This window comes from Thamnophis elegans, chromosome 13, assembly GCF_009769535.1.
Source record: "Thamnophis elegans isolate rThaEle1 chromosome 13, rThaEle1.pri, whole genome shotgun sequence".
Taxonomy (NCBI): Eukaryota; Metazoa; Chordata; class Lepidosauria; order Squamata; family Colubridae; genus Thamnophis; species Thamnophis elegans.
In genome coordinates, this window is record NC_045553.1 from 44,819,066 (window position 1) to 44,840,837 (window position 21,772).

At 40.7% G+C, this 21,772-nt stretch overlaps 1 protein-coding gene across 1 annotated transcript in view; it reads left to right on the forward strand.

Annotated features, from left to right (window-relative positions):
- CLMP (CXADR like membrane protein) overlaps positions 1-21,364 on the forward strand; it is a 53,485-nt gene extending 32,121 nt beyond the window's left edge. The window contains exons 2-7 of the mRNA XM_032228926.1: positions 5,434-5,591; positions 8,936-9,137; positions 11,078-11,242; positions 12,490-12,612; positions 14,952-15,090; positions 18,877-21,364. Coding sequence (XP_032084817.1) covers positions 5,434-5,591; positions 8,936-9,137; positions 11,078-11,242; positions 12,490-12,612; positions 14,952-15,090; positions 18,877-19,171 — 1,082 coding nt within the window. The 3' untranslated portion in view covers positions 19,172-21,364. The remainder of the gene's footprint in view (positions 1-5,433; positions 5,592-8,935; positions 9,138-11,077; positions 11,243-12,489; positions 12,613-14,951; positions 15,091-18,876) is intronic.
- The last annotated feature ends 408 nt before the right edge of the window (positions 21,365-21,772 follow it).

The following is a 21,772-nucleotide window of genomic DNA, read 5'->3' on the forward strand; positions in this document are numbered from 1 at the left end:
AGTGGTATTTCACTTTTACATATAGAGATGCAGCCAATTTCTTGCTGTTAAAATGGCTGCATTTTAGCAACTTTTCAGAGGGAGATAAGGGTAACAATTCATGTACTTTATCTTCCAGAGCTTTTAAATTTTTTAAAACAAAATGGAAAATTTGCCACGACATTTCAGCCACCAGATATCAGGATGCAATAAATTATGCATGGGACGATAATACCAAATGTTTTTTAAAAAATGAATGCAAGAGACACGTTTTCTTACATTTTCTGGGCTTTCTATAGCAAGTATCCAGGATATAGTTCACAATTTTTCCCCCCCACCTACACACCTTCTAACGATCTGTCTACATTTCGGGCACAGCTCAGCAATTATCAGGTCCTTAAAGGGCTGACTTGGTGTTGTGATGATGTGGCACTTCTGTGTAAATCCTCCATTCAGCTTTATTTTTGCCTTCTGCAGTTTGGCTGGCCCTTTATACACGCTTTCGTCCTACGGATTCCAGCTGCTTCTTATCCTCTGAAAGAGGAAAACAAGGGGTGGGGGGGAAATGCACCACCACCCCCTCCCAGACACACACACACACAAACAAACACGCACACACAAATCTAAGAGAGCCTCCTAAAAGCTTCATCGCAAACGCATAAGAGTCAAATCAAGCTGGGCCTCCAAATCCCTAGATTTCTTGGCCAACCTCTTTGCTATGATGAGACCAGTTAGCTGGTCCCCCCCCCTGGGATCTGACAGGCTTCAACTACTTTTCAGGCCAGACACTTCTGCCTCCCCACCGCATTCCTGAAACGGAAGAGCGGCTCAGAGCGAATGGCTTGCAGGCGTCGTCGCGCTTATGGGACCGGGCCTCCCCAGTTCAAAACATCGGCGGCCCTCGAGGCAGCCCTTGAGACGAGGTGACCTCTAGCCTCTCTCCCGCTCCGAGCCAAAGAAAACACAAAGCAGATGTGCAGAACCGGGCAGGATGGATAGAAGGGATGACAGAACGGTCTAGCCGATTCTTTCGGTGCAAATGGAGTGCAAATTTCAACCCCGTGTCCTACGGGCTCCATTTAGGAAGCCGCAGAGGACAGTTGGGACAATGAGAAGTCCAGAGGTTCTGCGTTTGCTCCAACACTGGAGGTTGGACAACCGTGTCTATGAAATGGTATTTTCCTGCCTAAGTAGGGAGTTGGACTAGAAGATCTCCAAGGTCCCTTCCAACTCTGTTATTCTATTCTATCCTATTCTATCCTATCCTTCCCAACTCATCCCACTCTACTCTACTCCACTCCACTCTACTCTATTCTCTACTTATTCCATATTCTATTCTATTCTGTTCTGTTCTGTTCTGTCCAACAATAAACCATCTTTCCAAGCAGCCTCCATGTCTCCAGTGTCTTTTCCTCTTCTGGTCCTCTTCTGTATGCTTCCTCTTTGCTGATAATGATTTGCAGCTCTGTAGCTAAATCCAATAAATATGAAGCTTTGCTCATTTTTAAATTTTAAACTTTTTTTTCATATAGACACGGGGGGGGGGGAATGTTTTTTCCCTTAAAAAAAAGGAGAAGTCACACTTTTGTCTGCTTCTTAGATTTAAGGATTTCCAGCCAAGTACAACTAACTCCAAAATAATTTCAAAAGTTGTCAGTTCAAACGCTTGGAGTGACAATTGTTCTTTGAGTAAATCCTGCCCTCTTGCGGTGCAACTCACCAATTGTGTTCATTTCTTTTTTTAAAAAAAATATGCTGTTATTGATTTCCATTTTCATAGAGGGAGGTAACTACAGTGTGTCAACAGTGCTTTGTTTTCAAAGGCAAGAAATCCCACTGGGAAAAGTAAGGCTTAAATCAGTGGAGAATATAGACTGCATTGCTTAGCTACTAACACTTAGCACATTAAAAAATCTAAACTATAGAGCAAAAAAATGTGTATAGTGGGTAGGGACTAGTTCTTTGATACTATTCATTTTTAAAGAAGTTTCTCTTTTGGTGAGTAGGGATTAAGAGCAGCCATGTTTCCTTCAAGTAGTGTATTTTGATGAGATAAAGATCAAGGGAGGTATTAATACCACTCTATAAAGCCTTAGTAAGAACAGACCTAGAGAACTGCATCCAGTTTTGGTCACCACACTATAAAAACGATATTGAGACTCTGGAAAGAGTACAGAGAAGAGCAACCGAGAGGATTAGCGGACTGGAGGCTAAAACATATGAAGAACGGTTGCAGGAACTGGGCATGGCTAGTCTAGGGAAGAAAAGGACCAGGGGAGACATGATAGCAGCCTTCCAATATTGCCACAGAGAGGAAGGGGTCAACCTATTTTCCAAAGCACCTGAAGGCCAGACAAGGAATAATGGATGGAAACTGAACAAGGAGAGATTCAACCTGGAAATAAGGGGGAATTTTTTCTGACAGTGAGAACAAGCAACCAAAGGAACAGAAGTTGCCTTTGGAGGTTGTGGGAGCTTCATCACTGGAGACTTTCAAGAAGGGACTGGACTGCCATCTGTCAGAAATGGTGCAGGGTCTCCTCCTTCAGCAGGGGGTTGGATTAGAAGACCCACAAGATCCCTTCCAATTCTGATAATATGTAATCCTGTCAAGGTTCTGACTGATGTACTCAACCAAAGCAAGGACAATCGAGATGATCCAATCTCTTTATGCAAAACCTTGTGGAGTACATCATTTCGGCACCTTTGAAGGCAAAATTAGATTGAGATCTTTCCCGCACTAACACCTAGAGTTAAATGTCCCAATTCTTCCACCTCCCAATTAGCTCAGGTCTCGTCCAATACAAACTCCAAATATTGTTATGGGCAAGTCTTTTCGGCTCTACGTAAACACCTGCCAAAAGGTCCTTGGTTCTCACACTGACATCTAGATGTCTGGCCCATGTTCTATCTCCCACTCCCTCCCCCCCCCAAAAAAAAATAGTTCGTTGGCAAGCTGATAATAGAACCAAGAGCAAGAAGTATTTTGAAGCTTGATATATATACTCAGGACTTGAGAAGTTATTTAACTCTTCTCCAGCAGGGGCTGCTGGAGAGGAAAGAAAGAAAAGGGAGATAAATATTGCTGGGATTAAAACAGAAATATTCAAAAGGAACTCAATATTCATAGATAATTCCAAGTACAAGTGTGTGTGTGTGTTTTCTCATTCTGCCAGAATACTTGACTCTAAAGACTAAAATGGTGATCCTCCCAGAGGTGGGATTCACAGGTTACCACCAGTTTGCAAATGTTGGCCCGTGTGTGCTTTCTACGTCTCTTGCGCGCCTTCTGTGCCTCACATGCGCGCCTCCTACGCATTGACACAGCCTTCCACGCATGCACTTTCCTCATGTGCAGGGCGTCTAAAACAAGGCTACATATAGGCAGCGGTGGGTTGCAAATATTTTTACTACCGGTTCGGGGGCACGCATGTAATGCTTCTGCGCATGCGCAGAAGCGTCCAAACAGGGCTCCTGCCACTGCTACTACCAGTTCAGCTGAACCAGGAGCAACCCACCACTGTACATAGGACATCATGGAGCTGAGGGACGGGGCGGGGGGGGCCCACCTCACCCCACCCCACCCACAGGTCACCATTACCATTTCACCTGAACCAGTCTAAACCGGCTGAATGCCACCTCTGGATCTTCCCCATTGATGTCAAGTGTGTACTGATTTTTTTTTCTTTTTTTAAACAAGCAATCCTTTTATGTCTTTGGAAATGCAAACAAACTCGAGACAGAGAGCTGCACCCTAAATGTTGTATATCTGAATACTAATCTACTAACACGTAATTACGTGAAAATGCACTCCAAAGATGTACTGTTTGTTTGGGTAAACAAAATATATATGCATTATTAATCATTGAGCATCAAGTAAAGCAGAATATACACTGTTGTTTTTGTTAATTGCACCTCCCAAAAGAAAGATTTTCAGCATGCCTTCTAAGTTACGATTTTAGTCCCTCTTCCCCACTTCGTGTTTTCAAAAGAAAAGAACCAGGAGTGAAATCATCCATTAAGATAGATAGATAGGTAGGTAGGTAGGTAGGTAGGTAGGTAGATAGATGATAGATAGATAGATGATAGATAGATAGATAGATAGATAGATAGATAGATAGATAGATAGATATAGATAGATATAGATAGATAGATTTAGATAGATAGATAGATAGATAGATAGATAGATAGATAGATAGATAGATAGATAGATAGATGATAGGTAGGTAGGTAGGTAGGTAGGTAGGTAGGTAGGTAGGTAGGTAGATAGATAGATAGATAGATAGATAGATAGATAGATAGATAGATAGATAGATAGATAATTACAAACAATTAAATCCCATTCACACTGTTGGAAGAAAAATCTGTTCCGTTTTGAAGCCGGAAGAAAGGCGCTGGAAATGAAATGGAGGCCGACTGCAAGGAAAGAAGGTTCATTCGGTTTCTAGAAACTTCTGTGACAGTAGCAATGTTTCTGGGGTGGCTCACAAAATGGCCAAGTGATTGAATGGATGTTTATCAGTTTCTGGGCTTTTGGGGTTTGAGATGCTCCAGGGGGTTGTAGAATGTAGTCAGCCTTGTGTCTTATTTCAAGGATGGTAGTTTAATTCTATTATGTCCTACAAGTCATGTCCTGTCCTTAGAATTTGGGTGGGGGGGGATGTAGATTTTAATCCTATCAGCTCCAACCTTCTGTGAGTTTTGTTTATGAATAGATTGGCCCAGTCTTCCTGAATGGATACAAAATCTTCATCTCTAAAGACTTGAGGCTTCTACTTGAGGCTGTTAAGAAAGGCCAGGGGTACTTTCTGCCTTTAAGAACATATTTCTCCATTTCTCCTTTTGGGAAATATTCTATCCTGCCTCTCTTAATATTAGGAGTAAAGAATATTTTAATCTGTGAAAGGGGACTGCCTACAACAGCAACTATACACAAACTGGGGAACGTAGTGGCTCAGTGGCTAAGACACTGAGCTTGTCGATTAGAAGGTTGGCAGTTCAGCGGGTCGAATCCCTAGTGCCCCATAACGGAGTGCCTGTTACTTGTCCCAACTTCTGCCAACCTAGCAGTTCGAAAGCACCTAAAAATGCAAGTAGAAAAATAGGAACCACCTTTGGTGGGAAGATAACAGCATTCCGTACGCCTTCAGTGTTAGTCATGCCGGCCACATGACCACGGAGACGTCTTCGGACAGCGCTGGCTCTTCGGCTTTGAAACATACATGAGCAGCACCCTCTAGAGTCAGGAATGAGTAATACACATATGCGGGGGAACCTTTACCTTTACCTTAAAACTGGTCTTTTTTAAAAAAAAGACTACTTTCCCCCACCCTCCCACTGCCAAAGCAAAGTTCTTGGTATATTGGCCCATACTGCGACCAGAAAGGAAACTAAAAAAAACCCAATATTGATGAGATCAGAAATCAGTGAACTGACTTAATTCTTCTTTTTCAGCCTCCTGTTGCCCTTGGATGTCACAAGCACAGACCGAATTTAAAAGGGTGGCGGAAGGAAACGTGACTTTGCCCTGCCACCATCGCCTCCATCTTCTGGAGCCAGGGAGTCTGGATATAGAATGGCTGCTAAAGAACTCTGAAGCTAAACCCAAAGTGGTAAGTTCTAACCTGGTCTTCCAACTTGAAGACACGAGGACTTCGACTCCCAGAATTCCACATGCTGGCTGAGGAATTCTGGGGATTGAAGTCCACACGTTTTAAAGTTGCAAAGGTTGAGGGACACTCCTCTAACCGCTAAAACGCATTGCCTCTAGATCATTGTTGCGTGGCTCGTTTTCTAGGCTTGTCAATATTTATAGAATGAATATTTACAGGTCTGAGAATGTAGAAAGGTAGCAGCCACCCCTCCTAGAAGAATGGAATATCTTGAGAAATATTAAAAAAGCAGAATGTTATATTTCCCTAAAGGAGAGACCTGTTTTTAAAGACAGAAAGCATACTTTAATACTTTACTTTATTGTCATTGTACATATATACACAGTAGACACATACAACGAAATTCACATATCACCCAGAGACCAGGCCCAACACACATGACAATCCCAAAACACACTCCTATCCACCAAAAATAGCTCAGTGATGGTGGCCCTTTAGTTCATTGTTGAGTGCAATTATAGTTCTGGGATAAAAGCTATTTGGAAGAAGTCTGGTCCTAGTTTTAATTGTTCTGTATCTTTTGCCAGAAGTCAACAGTCTAAAAAGATTGTAAGCAGGATGGGAAGAGTCTCTGAGAATGTTATGCAACTTCCTCAAACAGCGAGATGCAAAGATGTCATTCAGGGCTGGTAGCTGGAGCCCGGTGATATTCTGGGCAGTTTTAATGATTCTCTGTAGAGCTTTTTTGTCCGCTGCAGAGCTGATCCCATACCATGCAAGAATGCCGTATGTCAGGACCAGTGGTGGGATTCAGCCAGTTCGCACCTATTCGGGAGAACCGGTTGGTAACTTTCTAAGCAGTTCGGAGAACCGGTTGTTGGAAGAAATCTTTTGTTTTTTCCCACTTTACAAGGCTAATCCTGTAAGGAAGGCAGGAAGGAAACATTCTGGTGTTGTTTCTAGCCTCATCTTTGTTGCCCTGATTATAGAAACTGCCTCTCCGGTTAACCCTTATCACATTGTCACAGTTAAGGTGAAGCGCCCATTGACCTGAGTGACATTGAGTTGGCCACGCCCACATGATCACATGGCCACTGAGCTCCACCTACCCAGCCGGTCATTAGGGCAGAGAACTGGTTGTTAAATTATTTGAATCCCACCACTGGTCAGGACACTCTCAATAGTGCTGTGATAGTAGGACAGAAGTAGACGCTGAGATAGATTTTCTTTTCCTGGGCATTCTCAGGAAGTGCAGCCTCTTCTGGGCCTTCTTCACAAGCATGTTAGCATCCATGGTCCATGAGAGATCCTCTGAGATATAAATGCCCAGGAATTTAAAGCTACCAACCCTCTCCACCTCCTCACCATTTATTACAATGGTAAATGTAGCCCCAGCAGGACTGGGCCAGCCTATCTACCAGTTCCAGGGTGATGGGATTAAAATATGACCTTCCAGGACATTATCTAGCAGTCGAGCTCACTGCATTGCAAAATCTCCTGGGGACATTACATCAGCCCAAGGTTCAACCAAACTTGATTCAAACATGACTCCACATGGGAGTCTGACGACAGCCAATAGAATACATATTCTTGCACAGGAACAGGAAGCTCAAGTTCAAAGCTCAGGAGAGGGTATAAATACCTCTCACTCTCCACTCCATGTGGTCAGCTGCCCGGGATTTCAAACCCGTGTGGCCCTATCCATCAATAAACCATCTTTCCAATCAGCCCGCATGTTTCCAGTGTCTTTCACCCCCACTTGGAACTGAACTAGATGGGTATTTCTTCCAACAATTAAGAACAGGCTTTCTTGCAGATGCATCTTGCAAATACTTCTTTATACATGCTGTTGTATCAGGAGTAGTTAACACAAGACCAAGCAGAAAGCAAAAAAAGGTGTTTAAACATTGTCTATAACTCTTTAAACCACGTTAGTCTTGTTATGCCCCCCATTTACTACAAATCTCTCTTTGGCACAGTGCTGGATAATTGTGATTTGCCTTCATTGTGATTTTAGCTCAAAAGGAAAGAAAGCGCTTATACAAATGTGAATCACACACTGGTTTTCCTACAAGGCTTACCAAAATTTCACAGCAATCATCTGAGCGTTGAAAACATATTTGTTTTTTCAACTGTGGCTCAGGACTGGCAGATAGACAGTCAAAATTATGAGTCATGACAAGCCATCAAATATACCAATTAGTGGTTACAGCAGAAATTCCAGGACCCAACGGCCATCTTAAAATTCACCTTTTTTCCAATCTTCTCAATAAAGAGGACTGGATATCTTTTTTTTTTCATACAGTGCAAAGATAGCAGAAGATACATGGATGCATGCTGAGGTTTCAAAGGAATTAGAACTGATCTGCCAAGTGTTTTTCCCTTTCTCAATTGCTTTGCAAAAGCAGCAGTTAAACTTAACTTTCCTCCCAAACATGCAGCTTTGCTGATGAAGTGAAGTGTGAGATAATCCTTTAAACAAAGAAACAAAAACCATTATCAGATTTTGATCAGTTCCAGATTACATCTTGGAGGCTTAAGGTGCTACCCTGTGTTGTAATATAGTTCCTTGTGTAGGTGTGTGTCCCCCATGGCCTAGTTCATACTAGGGCATGCAGAGCCACGCTGAATCACACAGGAGAAAACAAACTCCTAAAACGCCATAACATCCTGATAGTGCATAACATAACATTCTGAGATGTGCCCTACCATTGACGTCCAGGATTTGACTATATATAGACTGAGCAGTAGATTAGAAATTGTACTTTTACAGGCTGTTTTTATTCACATGCTATTGCTCCTCCTGCCTTTGTCCTATCTCAATAAAAGGGGCTCTCAGACCCCAAATCTGGGTCGCTCCATCCCGAGAAAGGTTGTCCCCTGTCTTTTCTCAACATTGGCCTCATGGGCGAACCACGGGAACGTTACAACCCTGTTTCCCTGAAAATAAGACCTCCCTGGATAATAAGCCGATAATAAACTTTTGAGCGCATGTGCTAAAATAAGCCCCTCCCCCAAATAAGCCCTGCCCTAAAATATTTAAATGCATGCGGGGTCGGTCCTAAGGTCCTAATATTTCCTAAGATGTTTCATTTTTCTAGGAGGGGAGCAGCTTCCCACAAATGTATGGCCACGAGAACCATTAAGGCATATGGTAATTATGAAACTGAATTGGTGCACACTCTTTATTAGCCATTTTGGAAGCTTGTTTTGTTATTGGTTGTGTGACATGAGTAATCATAGCTGGGGAGGTTAGCTGGTAAACAAATAAATGCTGGCATAAGTTTGATATCATCTTTGGCCAAACTAAGTTTGCAAAGCTGATGAGTAACCTTGTCTCCCAGGTGATCACTTATGCAGGTGGCAACATCTATCATGACATGATCGAAGAGCAAAAGGGCCGTGTTTCATTCGCTTCCAATTTCCTGGGTGGAGATGCTTCTCTGGAGATTTCTCTTCTGCAGCCAAGCGACTCTGGGCAATATACGTGCAAAGTTAAAAATGCTGGACAATATGAATGGAGCCATATCACTTTGAAGGTTCTAGGTAAGATTTTCAAAACAAGTCTAGACACCAACACAGTTCTAGGCTACATCAACAGAGGGACGGAATCAAGATCACGGGAAGTGTTCATTCCACTTTATAATGCCTTGGTAAGGCCACACTTGAAATATTTGCATTCAGTTTTGGTCGCCACGATGTAGAAAAGATGTGGAGACTCTAGAAAGAGGGCAGAGTAGAACGACAAAGAAGATTATGGGACTGGAGGCTAAAACCTATGAAGAACGGTTGCAGGAACTGGGTATGTCTAGTTTAATGAAAAGAAGGACCGGGGGAGACATGATAGCAGTGTTCCAATATCTCAGGGGTTGCCACAAAGAAGAGGGAGCTAAGCTGTTCTCCAAAGCACATGAGGGCAGGACAAGAAGCAATGGGTGGAAACTAATCAAGGAAAGAAGCAACTTAGAACTGAGGAGAAATTTCCTGACAGTTAGAACAATTAATCAGTGGAAGTGCTTTCCTCCAGAAGCTGTGAATGCCCCAACACTGGAAGTCTTTAAGAAGATGTTGGATAGCCATTTGTCTGACATGGTATAGTGTTTCTTGCCTAGGCAGGGGATTGGACTAGAAGACCTCCAAGGTCCCTTCCAACTCTGCTATTGTATTGTATTGTATTGTATTGTATTGTATTGTATTGTATTGTATTGTATTGTATTGTATTGTATTGTAAGTATTTAGCTTTTCTGTTGAATGTCCCGGGAGTGGGGGTTTTTCCCTTCACCCACAGGGAGAATCTCACTGATTGTCCCAAAGGTTCTTTTTCAGGAGGGCAACTGGACTTTCTTGTTATTTTTCTTTTGAAGACTTTTCACTTCTCACCCAAGAAGCTTCTTGAATGGCTAGAGCCAAAGAAGCTTCCAAAGAAAAAACAGGAAGTCCAGTTGCCTCTTGAAAAAAAGCACCTTTGGGACAACCATGACCTGGATGACCGAAAATCTCTACAGATCTTTTAGCTATACAATTTGCATCTCATTTAAGTTTATTTATAAACAAAGTATAAAATTTGGGATGAACCCCCTTTGAAACAGTGGTGGGATTCAAATAATTTAACAACCGGTTCTCTGATGACCAACTGGGTAGGCGGGGCTTGGTGGTCATGTGACTGGGTGGGTGTGGCCAACTCAACGTCACTCAGGTTGATGGGAGCTTTGCCATAACTGTGACAATGTGATAAGGGTTAACCGGAGAGGCAGTTTCTGTAAGCAGGACAATAAAGGTTAGGCTGGAAACACCATCAGAATGTTCCTTCCTTCCAGCCTTCCTTACAGGATTAGCCCTGTAAAGGGGGGGGGGAGAGATTTATTCCAACAACTGGTTTTCCGAACTGCTGAGAAAGTTGGCAAGCGGTTCTCCCGAATAGGTGCGAACCGGCTGAATCCCATCACTGCTTTGAATGGTGTGGAACAGTGGTGGGATTCAAATTTTTTTTACTACCTGTTCTGTGGGTGTGGCTTGGTGGGCATGGCAGGGGAAAGTTACTGCAAAATCCCCATTTCCTCCCGATCAGCTGAGACTCGGGAGGCAGAGAATAGATGGGGGCAGGGTCAGTCAAGAGTGGTATTTACCGGTTCTCCGAACTACTCAATATTTCTGCTACCGGTTCTCCAGAACTGGTCAGAACCTGCTGAATCCCACCTCTGCTACAGAAGTAACCCTGAGGACAGAGATAAACCTCCAAGTGGCCTCAATGACTGCCTAAAAGACTGCAAATGCCCAGCTGTCTGCAAGGACTATAAATCCTTCCATTCCCCCACCGTCCTGTCAGAACGGAAGAAGTTTCGTGGATGAGAAGCGAAATGTCTTCAAAAGCAAAAACAAGATAGTCCAGTTGCCTCCTGAAATAAAAGCACCTTTGGGACACCTGGATGTCTGAGAATCTCTACAGAATCTCGCTGATCTTTTTTTTTTCTCCCCTTCCTTTCCAGAGAAACCTTCAAAACCCAAATGCTGGAAAGAAGGGGTGGCATCTGAAGGAAAAGAAATCACTTTACAATGTAACTCCGTCTCTGGCACAGCCCCTATCATGTACACATGGCAGCGCGTAGATTCAAAGGGAAAATTTGAGTCTCTGCCACCCTCAACACGTCTCAGTGAGTTTTGCCGGTTCAAACCGTCCCTCCGCTCCCTCGTAAATGATCCTATTTCTGTTGTTCTTTTTAAATGCATTTTCCTTTATTCTACATCACATTCGCAGTTTTGCAAGAACAGTGTATGGGCTGTATCAAATCCTTTTTAAATATACGTAGTATTATTCACCCTGATCATAACCATCATTCTCATGGTCATACAGCATAATCTCTTTTAAATAATATTGTAATATTGTACGTCGTGGTTATATCCCTTCTTTTCATAGTTTTACAATAACGCTTTGTATATTTCACATCCTATTAATTTTAATAAATAGTCAAATAGTCTGATATGAACATTGCTTACAGTATATAATATACTGTAAGCAATGCTCATTTTGTGTGTGTGTGTGTGTGTGTGTTTATTTCTAGTTTGTTGAACTTTCATTATTAAGTTTCTAATCTCTGCATCTGTTATCTAGCCATTTATACAATAAGTCCCATGTTGAATAATTCTCTGTTTCCCCCTTGTCTTTTAAAGTCTAAAGTTAACCTGTCCAGTTCGGCAAATTCTAATGTTTTCTTTTTTACCATTTCAACTGTAGGTATACTTCCGTTTTTTCCCGTTTTGTGCATATATAATCCTAGCTGATTGGGACGCAATGGCTCAGTGGCTAAGACGCTGAGCTTGTCGATCAAAAAAGTCGGCAGTTGGGCAGTTCGAATCCCTAGTGCCGCGTAACGGAGTGAGCTTCCGTTACTTGTCCCAGCTTCTGCCAACCTAGCAGTTCGAAAGCATGTAAAAATGCAAGTAGAAAAATAGGGACCACCTTTGGTGGAAAGGGAACAGCGTTCCGTGCGCCTTCAGTGTTGAGTCAAGCTGGCCACATGACCACGGAGACGTCTTTGGACAGCGCTGGCTCTTTGGCTTTGAAATGGAGATGTGCACCGCCCCCTAGAGTCAGGAATAACTAGCATATATGTGCGAGGGGAATCTTTACCTTAATCCTAGCTGCTGTTCTTACATGTAGCATTAAGTATATGATTCTTTTATTGTGTTTCCCTGGCAGTATACCCAATAAGAATAGTTCTGGTTTTACATCTATTTGTTGTGTTGTCATCTCTTCTAGCCACCCTTTTTTTCTTTGCCCAATTATCCCATTTCTTATTTAAAACCACCACTGTATATTACACTGGCAAATTAATTCTACAATTTAATGATACCGTTCTGCTGTAAACGTCACTGAATCCTGCCTCTTCATTTATTTTAGATCTGTCTAATCCTGCCCAAATTATTATGAAGAATCTCACATGGATGTTCACAGGATCATACCAGTGCACTGCCTCCAACGAAGCAGGAGAGGACAGCTGTGCCATACAAGTGACAGTGCAACGTAAGTATGTGAGATATCTAGGAACATTTGAATGGAGCTTGGAGAACTACTGATAATCAAAGCCCCTGAAGGCCAGACAAGGAATAATGGATGGAAACTGAACAAGGAGAGATTCAACCTAGAAATAAGGAGAACTTTTTCTGACAGTGAGAACAATCAACTAAGGGAACAGAAGTTGCCTTCAAAAGTTGTGGGAGCTTCATCACTGGAGGCTTTCAACAAGAGACTGGACTGCCATTTGTCAGAAATGGTGCAGGGTCTCCTGCTTCAGCGGGGGTTGGATTAGAACAGTGTTTTTCAACCTTTTTTGTGCAAAGGCACACTTTTTTCATGAAAAAAATCACAAGGCACACCACCATTAGAAAATGTTAAAAAAAATTAACTCTGTGCCTATAATTGACTATATATAAAGTAATTTTCCCACGGCACACCTTACACTATGTCACGGCACACTAGCGGCACAGTGGTTGAAAAACACTGGATTAGAAGACCCACAAGATCCCTTCCAGCTCTGTTAATCTGAATCAGTGCAGGAATCAGAATAGAAGTATTCTGCTACAATGGTAGCTTCCCCTGGTAGCCAATTGGCTTCTGCAGCAGCCTGCAGAGAGGCAAGGAAGGGGCTCAGGAACCATTACAGAAATCAAAAGGATGAAAGCATTCCTTAATGTATTCAGGAAAGACTCCCTGGGGTATGAGGAGGGAGGGAGGGAAAGGCATAATCAGACTTGTAAGATTCTGTTAGTATACTCCTTGACTTACAACCATAATTGAGCCCAAAATTTCTGTTAAGCGAGACATTGTCTTTTGCCCCGTTTTATTACTTTCTTTCCACATTTGTTTTGTCTTAATTCGCAATTCGTAATTTAATAAGCTTACATGCCGCCCAATCCCGTAGGACTCTGGGCGGCTTACAAATACGAGATAAAATAACAAATAGGGGAGAAATGAAAACAGTTTAAAAAACACAACATACATTGGTTTCCTTTTCTTGTAGGGCTGTCCCAGTTCTCAGTAGAACATGATTGAATAATCAAAATGGGTAGTGATGTAACATGAGTCATTGGCTCCTTGTTCTGGAAAGGGCAGCAACTTTTCCCAACAGTTTAAGTTGGGAAAAGGCAAGTCCAACCTCAGCATTTATCAGCGCTGTGAGCTGAAAAGAACTCTTAGAAGTTATTTTGAAGGGAAAGTGACCTCATGGAAAGCAATTATGACAATCAAATTGAGGCAAAACATTCCTGGACCATGGATAATACTGCCTCGCCAAGGATACAATTTGAGCCTCTTTTATCCCATCCAGAAAATGCTGGATTGAGACCTGTGGAGGCATCTTATACCTGAGCATCCTCAGAATCAAAGTTCATCACCCCACCTTATTCTAAAATCTCTCCGAGAAAATTTCACATAGATGTTAAATAACACAGAGATGGTAGCTGGCCCTGTGGGACTTAAAAGAGCTTTTTCCCATGAGTACCAACTGGAGCTGCTCGTTTAAAAAAAGAACAAGACAATCTTAAAAACAGCCTCCTACACTGACTCCCAGAAGGGTTCCATGTTTGCCAGGTATCTAGGAAGGACTGGGTGGGAAGGGTGTGCTTCTTCCTTCACCCGGAACTTCCTTTTATATTCAACACCGGAACTTAAGTTTTAAACAAATGAAAAGTCTAATGTGCAATATATGCGGAGGCCAAAACATTTTAACATTTTAAATCTAAGCTTTGGGGAGTCAGGTATGTGAAATATGCAATGCAAAAGAAAGCGGAGGCAACTCGGAGTACATTTAGAGCAATTAATGGTCTGTACACAACAGGGCGGATTGCACCACTGTTGAATATTTGAAGCGATAAACTACTACCGTTTGCATAATCCGATATGCGTTGGATGAGGAAAAACAGAGAAGAAAACAACCAGCCCACTGCTCCAGGGTAGAGTTAATTCAGTTTAACCTGTGTTGTAATTTTATTCACCGTTTAGCCATGGAAAATGAAGTCTCCCTTGAACCGAGCTCGTTTCCTGGGGACGACACAAACATGTCCATGTTGTTTTCTTGCTAACTCTACAGAAGTGGTTTGTTTTCAACTTCTACCAGAGTAATTTTGCAACTTTCCAAAGTACTGTAGAAACCCGGGGACTTCCTGCCGATCTCTGCCTCAATCACAAAATCAGGTCCAATTTGTTTTTATTTTTTTCAAGGTCACCCAAAGTTGACCAGGGCTACGTTTTGAGATAAAAGAAAGGAATTGAAAATGTCTATGCCACAGATGCCAGAATTACAAGGACGGTATTTGGCTGTAGGTAGAACAAATAAAACCTAGCATTTGTTTCTAAATCAACAGATCCCCCGAATGTTGGCATCGTTGCCGGAGCAATCTGTGGAGTGATGGGAGTATCCTTGCTCGTTGTCTTGGCTGTGTGGCGAACTATCAAAAAGAAAGAAAAAAATAAATACGAAGAAGAGACTCCAAATGAAATCAGGTAATTGCTTCTGTAAAAACCACTCTTTTAAGCATTCAAAAGTCGCAAAGCCTCTTAATTTTATTACAGAACAGCCTCAGAACTGGAGGGGAGAATATAAGTCAGCAATAAAGGGAATGTTTTATGTGCGATTCCAAAATCAATCACCAACGTTCAGTTTTAAAGGAGATCATGTAGTAGGGTTCCAAATCATCTCTTTCTGAAACCACGTCAAGCGAATCTGAGTTGTGAGGAACTTCCTAGTGTGCTCTATGAACTAACAGCCAAAAATATATGTTTTGTGATCTTTTTAAAGATTTAATACATTTACTATGTCATTTCTTTTCCTGGATTACAACTGCAATGCCCTTTGGAGAAAATAAGGCTCTTGATCTTCTATTTAAAGCAAATTTACATTTTCAAAGATGGAATGAGGATTTCATGTTTTGAATTGTTTAGTCATCAGCATATATGGGAGGGTGCACCCACTTTTCATAACTTGTTTTCTGTAAGATGACAATATACTCTCTTGTGTTGAATCTACTCTATCATAGCACATCACTTTTTACTAGATGTTTCTTGAACTTTCTTTGTGGGGCATTTACGGGAAGTTTTCAACAGTATGACTCAACTGGTAACACCCTTATGACTCAAAAGAATCCTGCTGGTTAATCCTATTTGAATTTCATTTCCCACCTTTATATTCCTTTACATGTTGCAATCAGGTCACTCTGCCCTCTGCAGTTTTTGAGCAATCATTAAAGATCCTCAGTAAATCCTTGATTTACCTAAATTGATTTTCCTAAAATCAACAACTCCAGAGGGTTTTTTTTAATTGCATGAAACTTCCCTGTCCCTGTCTCTTCTCCTTTTTTTTTTGCTCATCCTTTGAGTGCCTTCAATATCTGGATTTTGTTCTATTTCACTGCCAGTTCCTGAAAGCCACATAAAAGGGTTATAAATTAATTGGCACAGGAAGCAGAGGATGCCACAAAACAGCACAATTGATTTCTTCATGTTTAACAAAGGAAAATCCGGCGGGGGTGGCGGGGGGAGGGAGGGGGAACTATCACACTTGAGGGAAGCCAAGAACTGCATCCTGAAGTAGATGGATCTTGGACAACTTTTTAAAAATTAGATAAATTCATTGAAGATAGAAGTATCTACACAACTTTTCAGTAGCAGACATCCTGGGCACTTCTGCTGGCACCAATTTTAGGTCAACTTGCAGCTCTTTTCTTTATGGAAATAAAATTCTAAACAATACTTAGACCTTTCTAGTCTGATCCAACAACCCACTGTCTTGGAAGGATGAATACTGCATAAAAGGTATTCATAAATACCTTTTATCATAAAATGATATTCTGTGTAGGTGTGAATCTCAGTTGAGTCAGAAACAGAGCAATTATGTAGGTCCCATATAGCAGTCTTAAATTCACTCCCAGAATTCAGACAACGTCTAGAACAGTGGCGAAATTTGAATATTTTTATTACTGATCCTGTGGGTGTGGCTTGGTGGCCGAGGAAGGAAAAGGATATTGCAAAATCTCCATTTCCACCTCACTCTGGGGCCAGCCAGAGGTGGTATTTGCCAGTTCTCTGAACTACTCGAAATTTCCGCTATTGGTTCTCCAGAACCTGTCAGAAGCTGCTGAATTTCACCCCTGGTCTAGAAGGAGAATCCATTTCTAAAGGCAGGGCTTAAAATCTGAGAGTCAAAGGTTCCATTTGTACATTGGCCCAAGACTGACTATGGCTTGCTAAATTAACCCAAATGCCAGATTCATACAAAGCAATCATAAAGTAACTTCAGACAGTGTCTAGGCTCCTAACACTCTAAATTAATCTATACATTAGTCAAATGATCTTAGTCTAGCATGTCTGGGAAAATCAAACTAAGCCCAGTGATCAATCATGAGGGAAGAACCAGGACTACAGAAAAGGCATTCCTGGAAACAATCAAGAAATTGAAATAAAGGTCTTTTAGGACTCCTGGAGCTCTGACTAAAGGTCAGGAACACTCCTATTCAAATGCAGAAGCTCATATCTAAGTATGATTTATTCACAGGATTTCTACTTCTGAGTCTAATGTTCCTTTACCAGATAATTAATCATGATATTATATAATACATAAAAAATACTATGATTCAGGAATGGTCAGGAAGAGATCTCTCCAATCTACCTGTGAGGTAGACTCCCTTGGGTGACACAAAGTCCAGGGGTGGAATGAATAACCTTTCAGTTACATTGCTATAATTAATCCACCTGTCCAAAGTTTCATTGTACTGTTTTCATTGTTCATTTCCGTTCATTTTGGTGTCTGATTTTTAAGGGAGGTGTGCACACATTAAAATTAACACAAAATTAGCAACAATTAGGTTACTTGCCAGAGAATGCTTTATTTTCTAGTCTAGAGTCTAGAACTTTCTTGTCCCTTGGTCATGAATAAAAAAAGAGGTTCAAATGCTTTGCCTCCCTGAAGCTTTCAAAATAACATCATTTCTTTTCTTACAAGTTTCTTTTACCATACATAAAATAGTTCTGGTTCAACAGTTTAATAGTAACAATAATAAAAAACAATGCTAATCTGAGTCCAAAAATCTGGCTGTCAGACCTGGAAGCCATCTTTTACATGGGGGCTTCAGGCCTGCCACATTTTCTGCTGTGGGAAAATAGGAGGGGGGATTATATGGTGTACGGGTTATATATATATGTGTGTGTGTGTGTGTGTGTGTGTGTGTGTGTTTTATTTGTGCTGATAAATAAATAAAGGGAGACTAGTATAGATCTATTTCAAGCTATTTAGCTCTCATCAGCTAGCCATACCCTTACTGGGATTCGAACCTGGGCTGTATTGCATCTTAGGCAAACGTCTTAGCCATTATGCCACAGGTCTCCTCCTTATCAGCTGAAGCCAGGGAAGAAGGTATATATTTAGTGTCACAACCACTGGTAAGCCCCAATTATGGGAGGAAGCTAACTGCTTCCATCATCTGTCAATTGGCTCGTCACAAGAGTCCATCACGACAGAAACCCAATATTTTTACTGTTGCCTTTGTTATATTTGTGTTTTTTATTTGTGCTGATAAATAAATAAAGGGAGACTAGTATAGATCTATTTCAAGCTATTTAGCTCTCATCAGCTAGCCATACCCTTACTGGGATTCGAACCTGGGCTGTATTGCATCTTAGGCAAACGTCTTAGTTTGCCTAAGATGGAATACATATATATATATTCAAAACAACATTCTTTTCTCAGAGAGTCAAGGACACCTTGACCTGCAGCTGTGATGGTGTGACTGGAAGGCAACTCCTGTTCTGGATGGTGCCTGATTGGACCATGTGGGTGCTGGGCAGGGATATGAACTTTCATTTGGGTGGGAAAAACCTGGAAACTTTCAGATTCGGGTTTTCCCAGATGTGCCAATATGACATCTCTAATAAAATGGAACTTTGAGGAAACTCAGGCCTCGGCGTCTTTGTTCATTGGGGGTGTTACCTGGAACCCTGACATTGGCTTGTGCAAGTGCAACCAACAAAAATAATGTAACAGCACTGCAGAGAATTTTTTTAAAAATGTTACTTCTTTTAACCATGATGGGTGAAAAGTACTTTGTCAACAGGAGCAGCTGAGATAATGTAGTAATTTTCACCGGTCTTGGCTTAGAAAAGCTATCTACAAATAGCTTATATGGCTAGACTGCTGGCAGGCAGCCCAAGAGATTTGCTAAATCTCAAACACACTGTTGTGTTACTGGTCCTTTATTACTCAGATTTTTAATCATTTTTGCTTTCTTTTAATCCCAGGGAAGATGCAGAGGCACCCAAGGCCCGGTTAGTCAAGCCTGGCTCTTCCTCTTTGGGCTCCAGAAGCTCACATTCTGGTTCTTCCTCAACAAGATCCACAGAAAACAGTGCCTCTCGCAGCCAGCAAACACTGTCAACAGAAGCTACCCCACACCTAACACCGACGCAGCGCAGCCACCTTGAGATGAATGGCAGGAAAATTGAGCCAAAGAGAAGTAACTACACCAGTTTGATCAAAACGGAAGGAACCCCTACAATGATGCCTGCTCAAAGTCGAGCTTTCCAAACCGTTTGATTACTGTTCCGTCTATTTGGCCTCCACCTATATCCATAAATTACATGCGCTGCCAGCATTATGCAATTATTTTATTTTCCAATGCAATATTGGTTTTCTATAGTCATGCACGTACACACAAAGAACAAAAACCCTCAGTATTTTTTTTAATCTTTCTGTTTTGAGGTACAAGCAGACTTGGAAAAGAGAACTCGTAAAAACAATTATTTCTATTTTTTTAAGATTTTTTTTTTAAAATTTTTGCGAGTAACGCTTGGAAGGAGAAAAGGGAATGCTGACCCAACAGGAATAGCAGTTTTGCAGTTTTGTGCCAATTAGCTTTTTTTTTTAAAAAAAAAAAGAATACTGTGGAATAGAGATGCTCCAGCAGAATTCTTAAGGGAAAATGAAATGCATACATATACAATTGTCTTCAGTTGTGACCTCTGCTTTTCACGGCTAATGTTGAGTCTGATCAGCTTCAAGAGAAAACTAACAGGACGTTGCATGTGTCCTTTTCTTGAATTATCAATATTTGGACACATCACCACCAATGAAGCAGAAAACAGTAACTTTGGGGAAAAGCGAGAAGCAATATTAAACTTTAATTGGTCTTCTTTACTGGAGGGACTTTCTGTGAACATGGAAGTGCATTAATTTAAGAAGGTACGTACGACTGAATACGGCTAAAGAATATAGACATTAGCCCACTGTGACCAAGCTAATGTATTTGTATGTATGTATGTATATATTCATAAATAATAAGCAATTCCACTAAAGGGAATTATATCCTAATGGATCATTAGAATGTGAGATCAGCATCAAATCCTGAATTCCATTTACAAGTTTTTAAAAATGGTGTTTTTAAAATACTGTTCTCTATGCTGGACATAGTGACATTCATTTTAGGATGAGTAGTGCCAAAGGGTTTTTTTTTTGGGGGGGGAGCATTTTTGGTGGGAATACAATGTCATGATTAGTAAACATTTTGAGGTAATAATCTAGGAAATGTGATCATTTGGATGGATACAGCATACTCAAACTTGTGCAACTAACTGCAAAATTTAAAGGAGATATAAAGAATGGAAATGAGCTGGAAATGTAGATTTCAGCTATGGTGTTAAGAATGCTTTCATCTCTCCAAAGTGGAATGTCTCATCTATGGACAGAACTAGTATCACCCAGCTTTAACGATAAGAAAATGCAAGTTGTTTGACTTCAAGTGCCAACTAGATTGCAAAGATGATGAGTTTTAAACTGATATTATTCCAGGGGGATTATTTCACATCACATTCTTAAACACAGTCAGGAAGAAGGAAATAAGAGAACCCACTAGACTCATATATTATAAGAGTAATTTATAAATGGTGACTTAGGATTCAAAAGTAGGATGTGCATTGCTAATACAGGACAGTCAGTATTACTGATCTTATAAGACTGCGACAGAAAGCTATTTTCACAAGAAATAAGAAGCAGGTTTCCAGCTATACAGCAGACACACTTAATTTAGAAGTCTCCATAACAAAATTTCTGGAGCATCTTGAAGCACATTCAACTATGATTAAAGTCAGCATTGCATGAATTCCTCAGCTGAGTCTTATATATGCTCACTCAGAAGTTAAGAACCAGGCATGGCAGGTTTCCTGTCTGCTTGTTTAGAATGTTAGGATTATTTCATCTCTCTCAACCAAGCTAGTTTATCCCTTCATCGACCTTAACTGAATATTAAAAAAAGCAATTCAGCTTACAAACCATCATCAAGTCCCATAACGCAGAACACAACATAAAGTAAAATCCAAGGCAGATGAACTATTCCATCATTTTATTTATACCAAAACTCAGAATATTGCAGGTTATCAAATCATGATAGTTATCCCAAGTTGTTTTCACCACCTTTTAAATTAAAAAGCTATTTAAATCTTATTTTAAAATTGATGCTTAATGAACAAGGTATAGAAATCAATTAGTTAGGACAATTTGCTACAAAATAGAACACACCTGCCTTAACTCTTTGGGGGGGAGGGAGCTATAGGCACTGTTAGTTTTGAAAAAGTGGCTGGCACCATGTCAAAATCCCCATTGGAAAGAATAGGGAATCATAAAATTTAGTATACGGAAACAACAAGCTCCTTGAAAGATAAATTGGCAATACACACTCTATTAGTTTTCTACTTTAATAAACATCCACCGCACAGGAAGTGAAAAATGTTTCCCTAAATCACATGCATATATATATATATATATATATATATATATATATATATATCTCAAATACAAGAATGAATTACTCCCAACGCCACCTCAACTATTAGCACAAAAACTATGCTCAACAATAGTAAAATGCAACAAAACTCAAACAACCCATTCTATAAATTCATACAAGCAAAAACTATTCTTAAAAAAATTCTGAAAGTCCTGCCAGTTAAATCAGTGAAAAAATATGCACGCACCCCATTCACCAATTAAGCACATCTTCACCTCATCAGTGTTCTTTATGCTTATTTTTTTTTTTTATTAAATGTTTTTTAGTTTTAGTTTAGGACGGGTACAACATTTCTTAATATATCAATCAATTACAGCTGTATGCTTATTTTTTTTCAACTGCCTGGTTTGGGTTCTTTC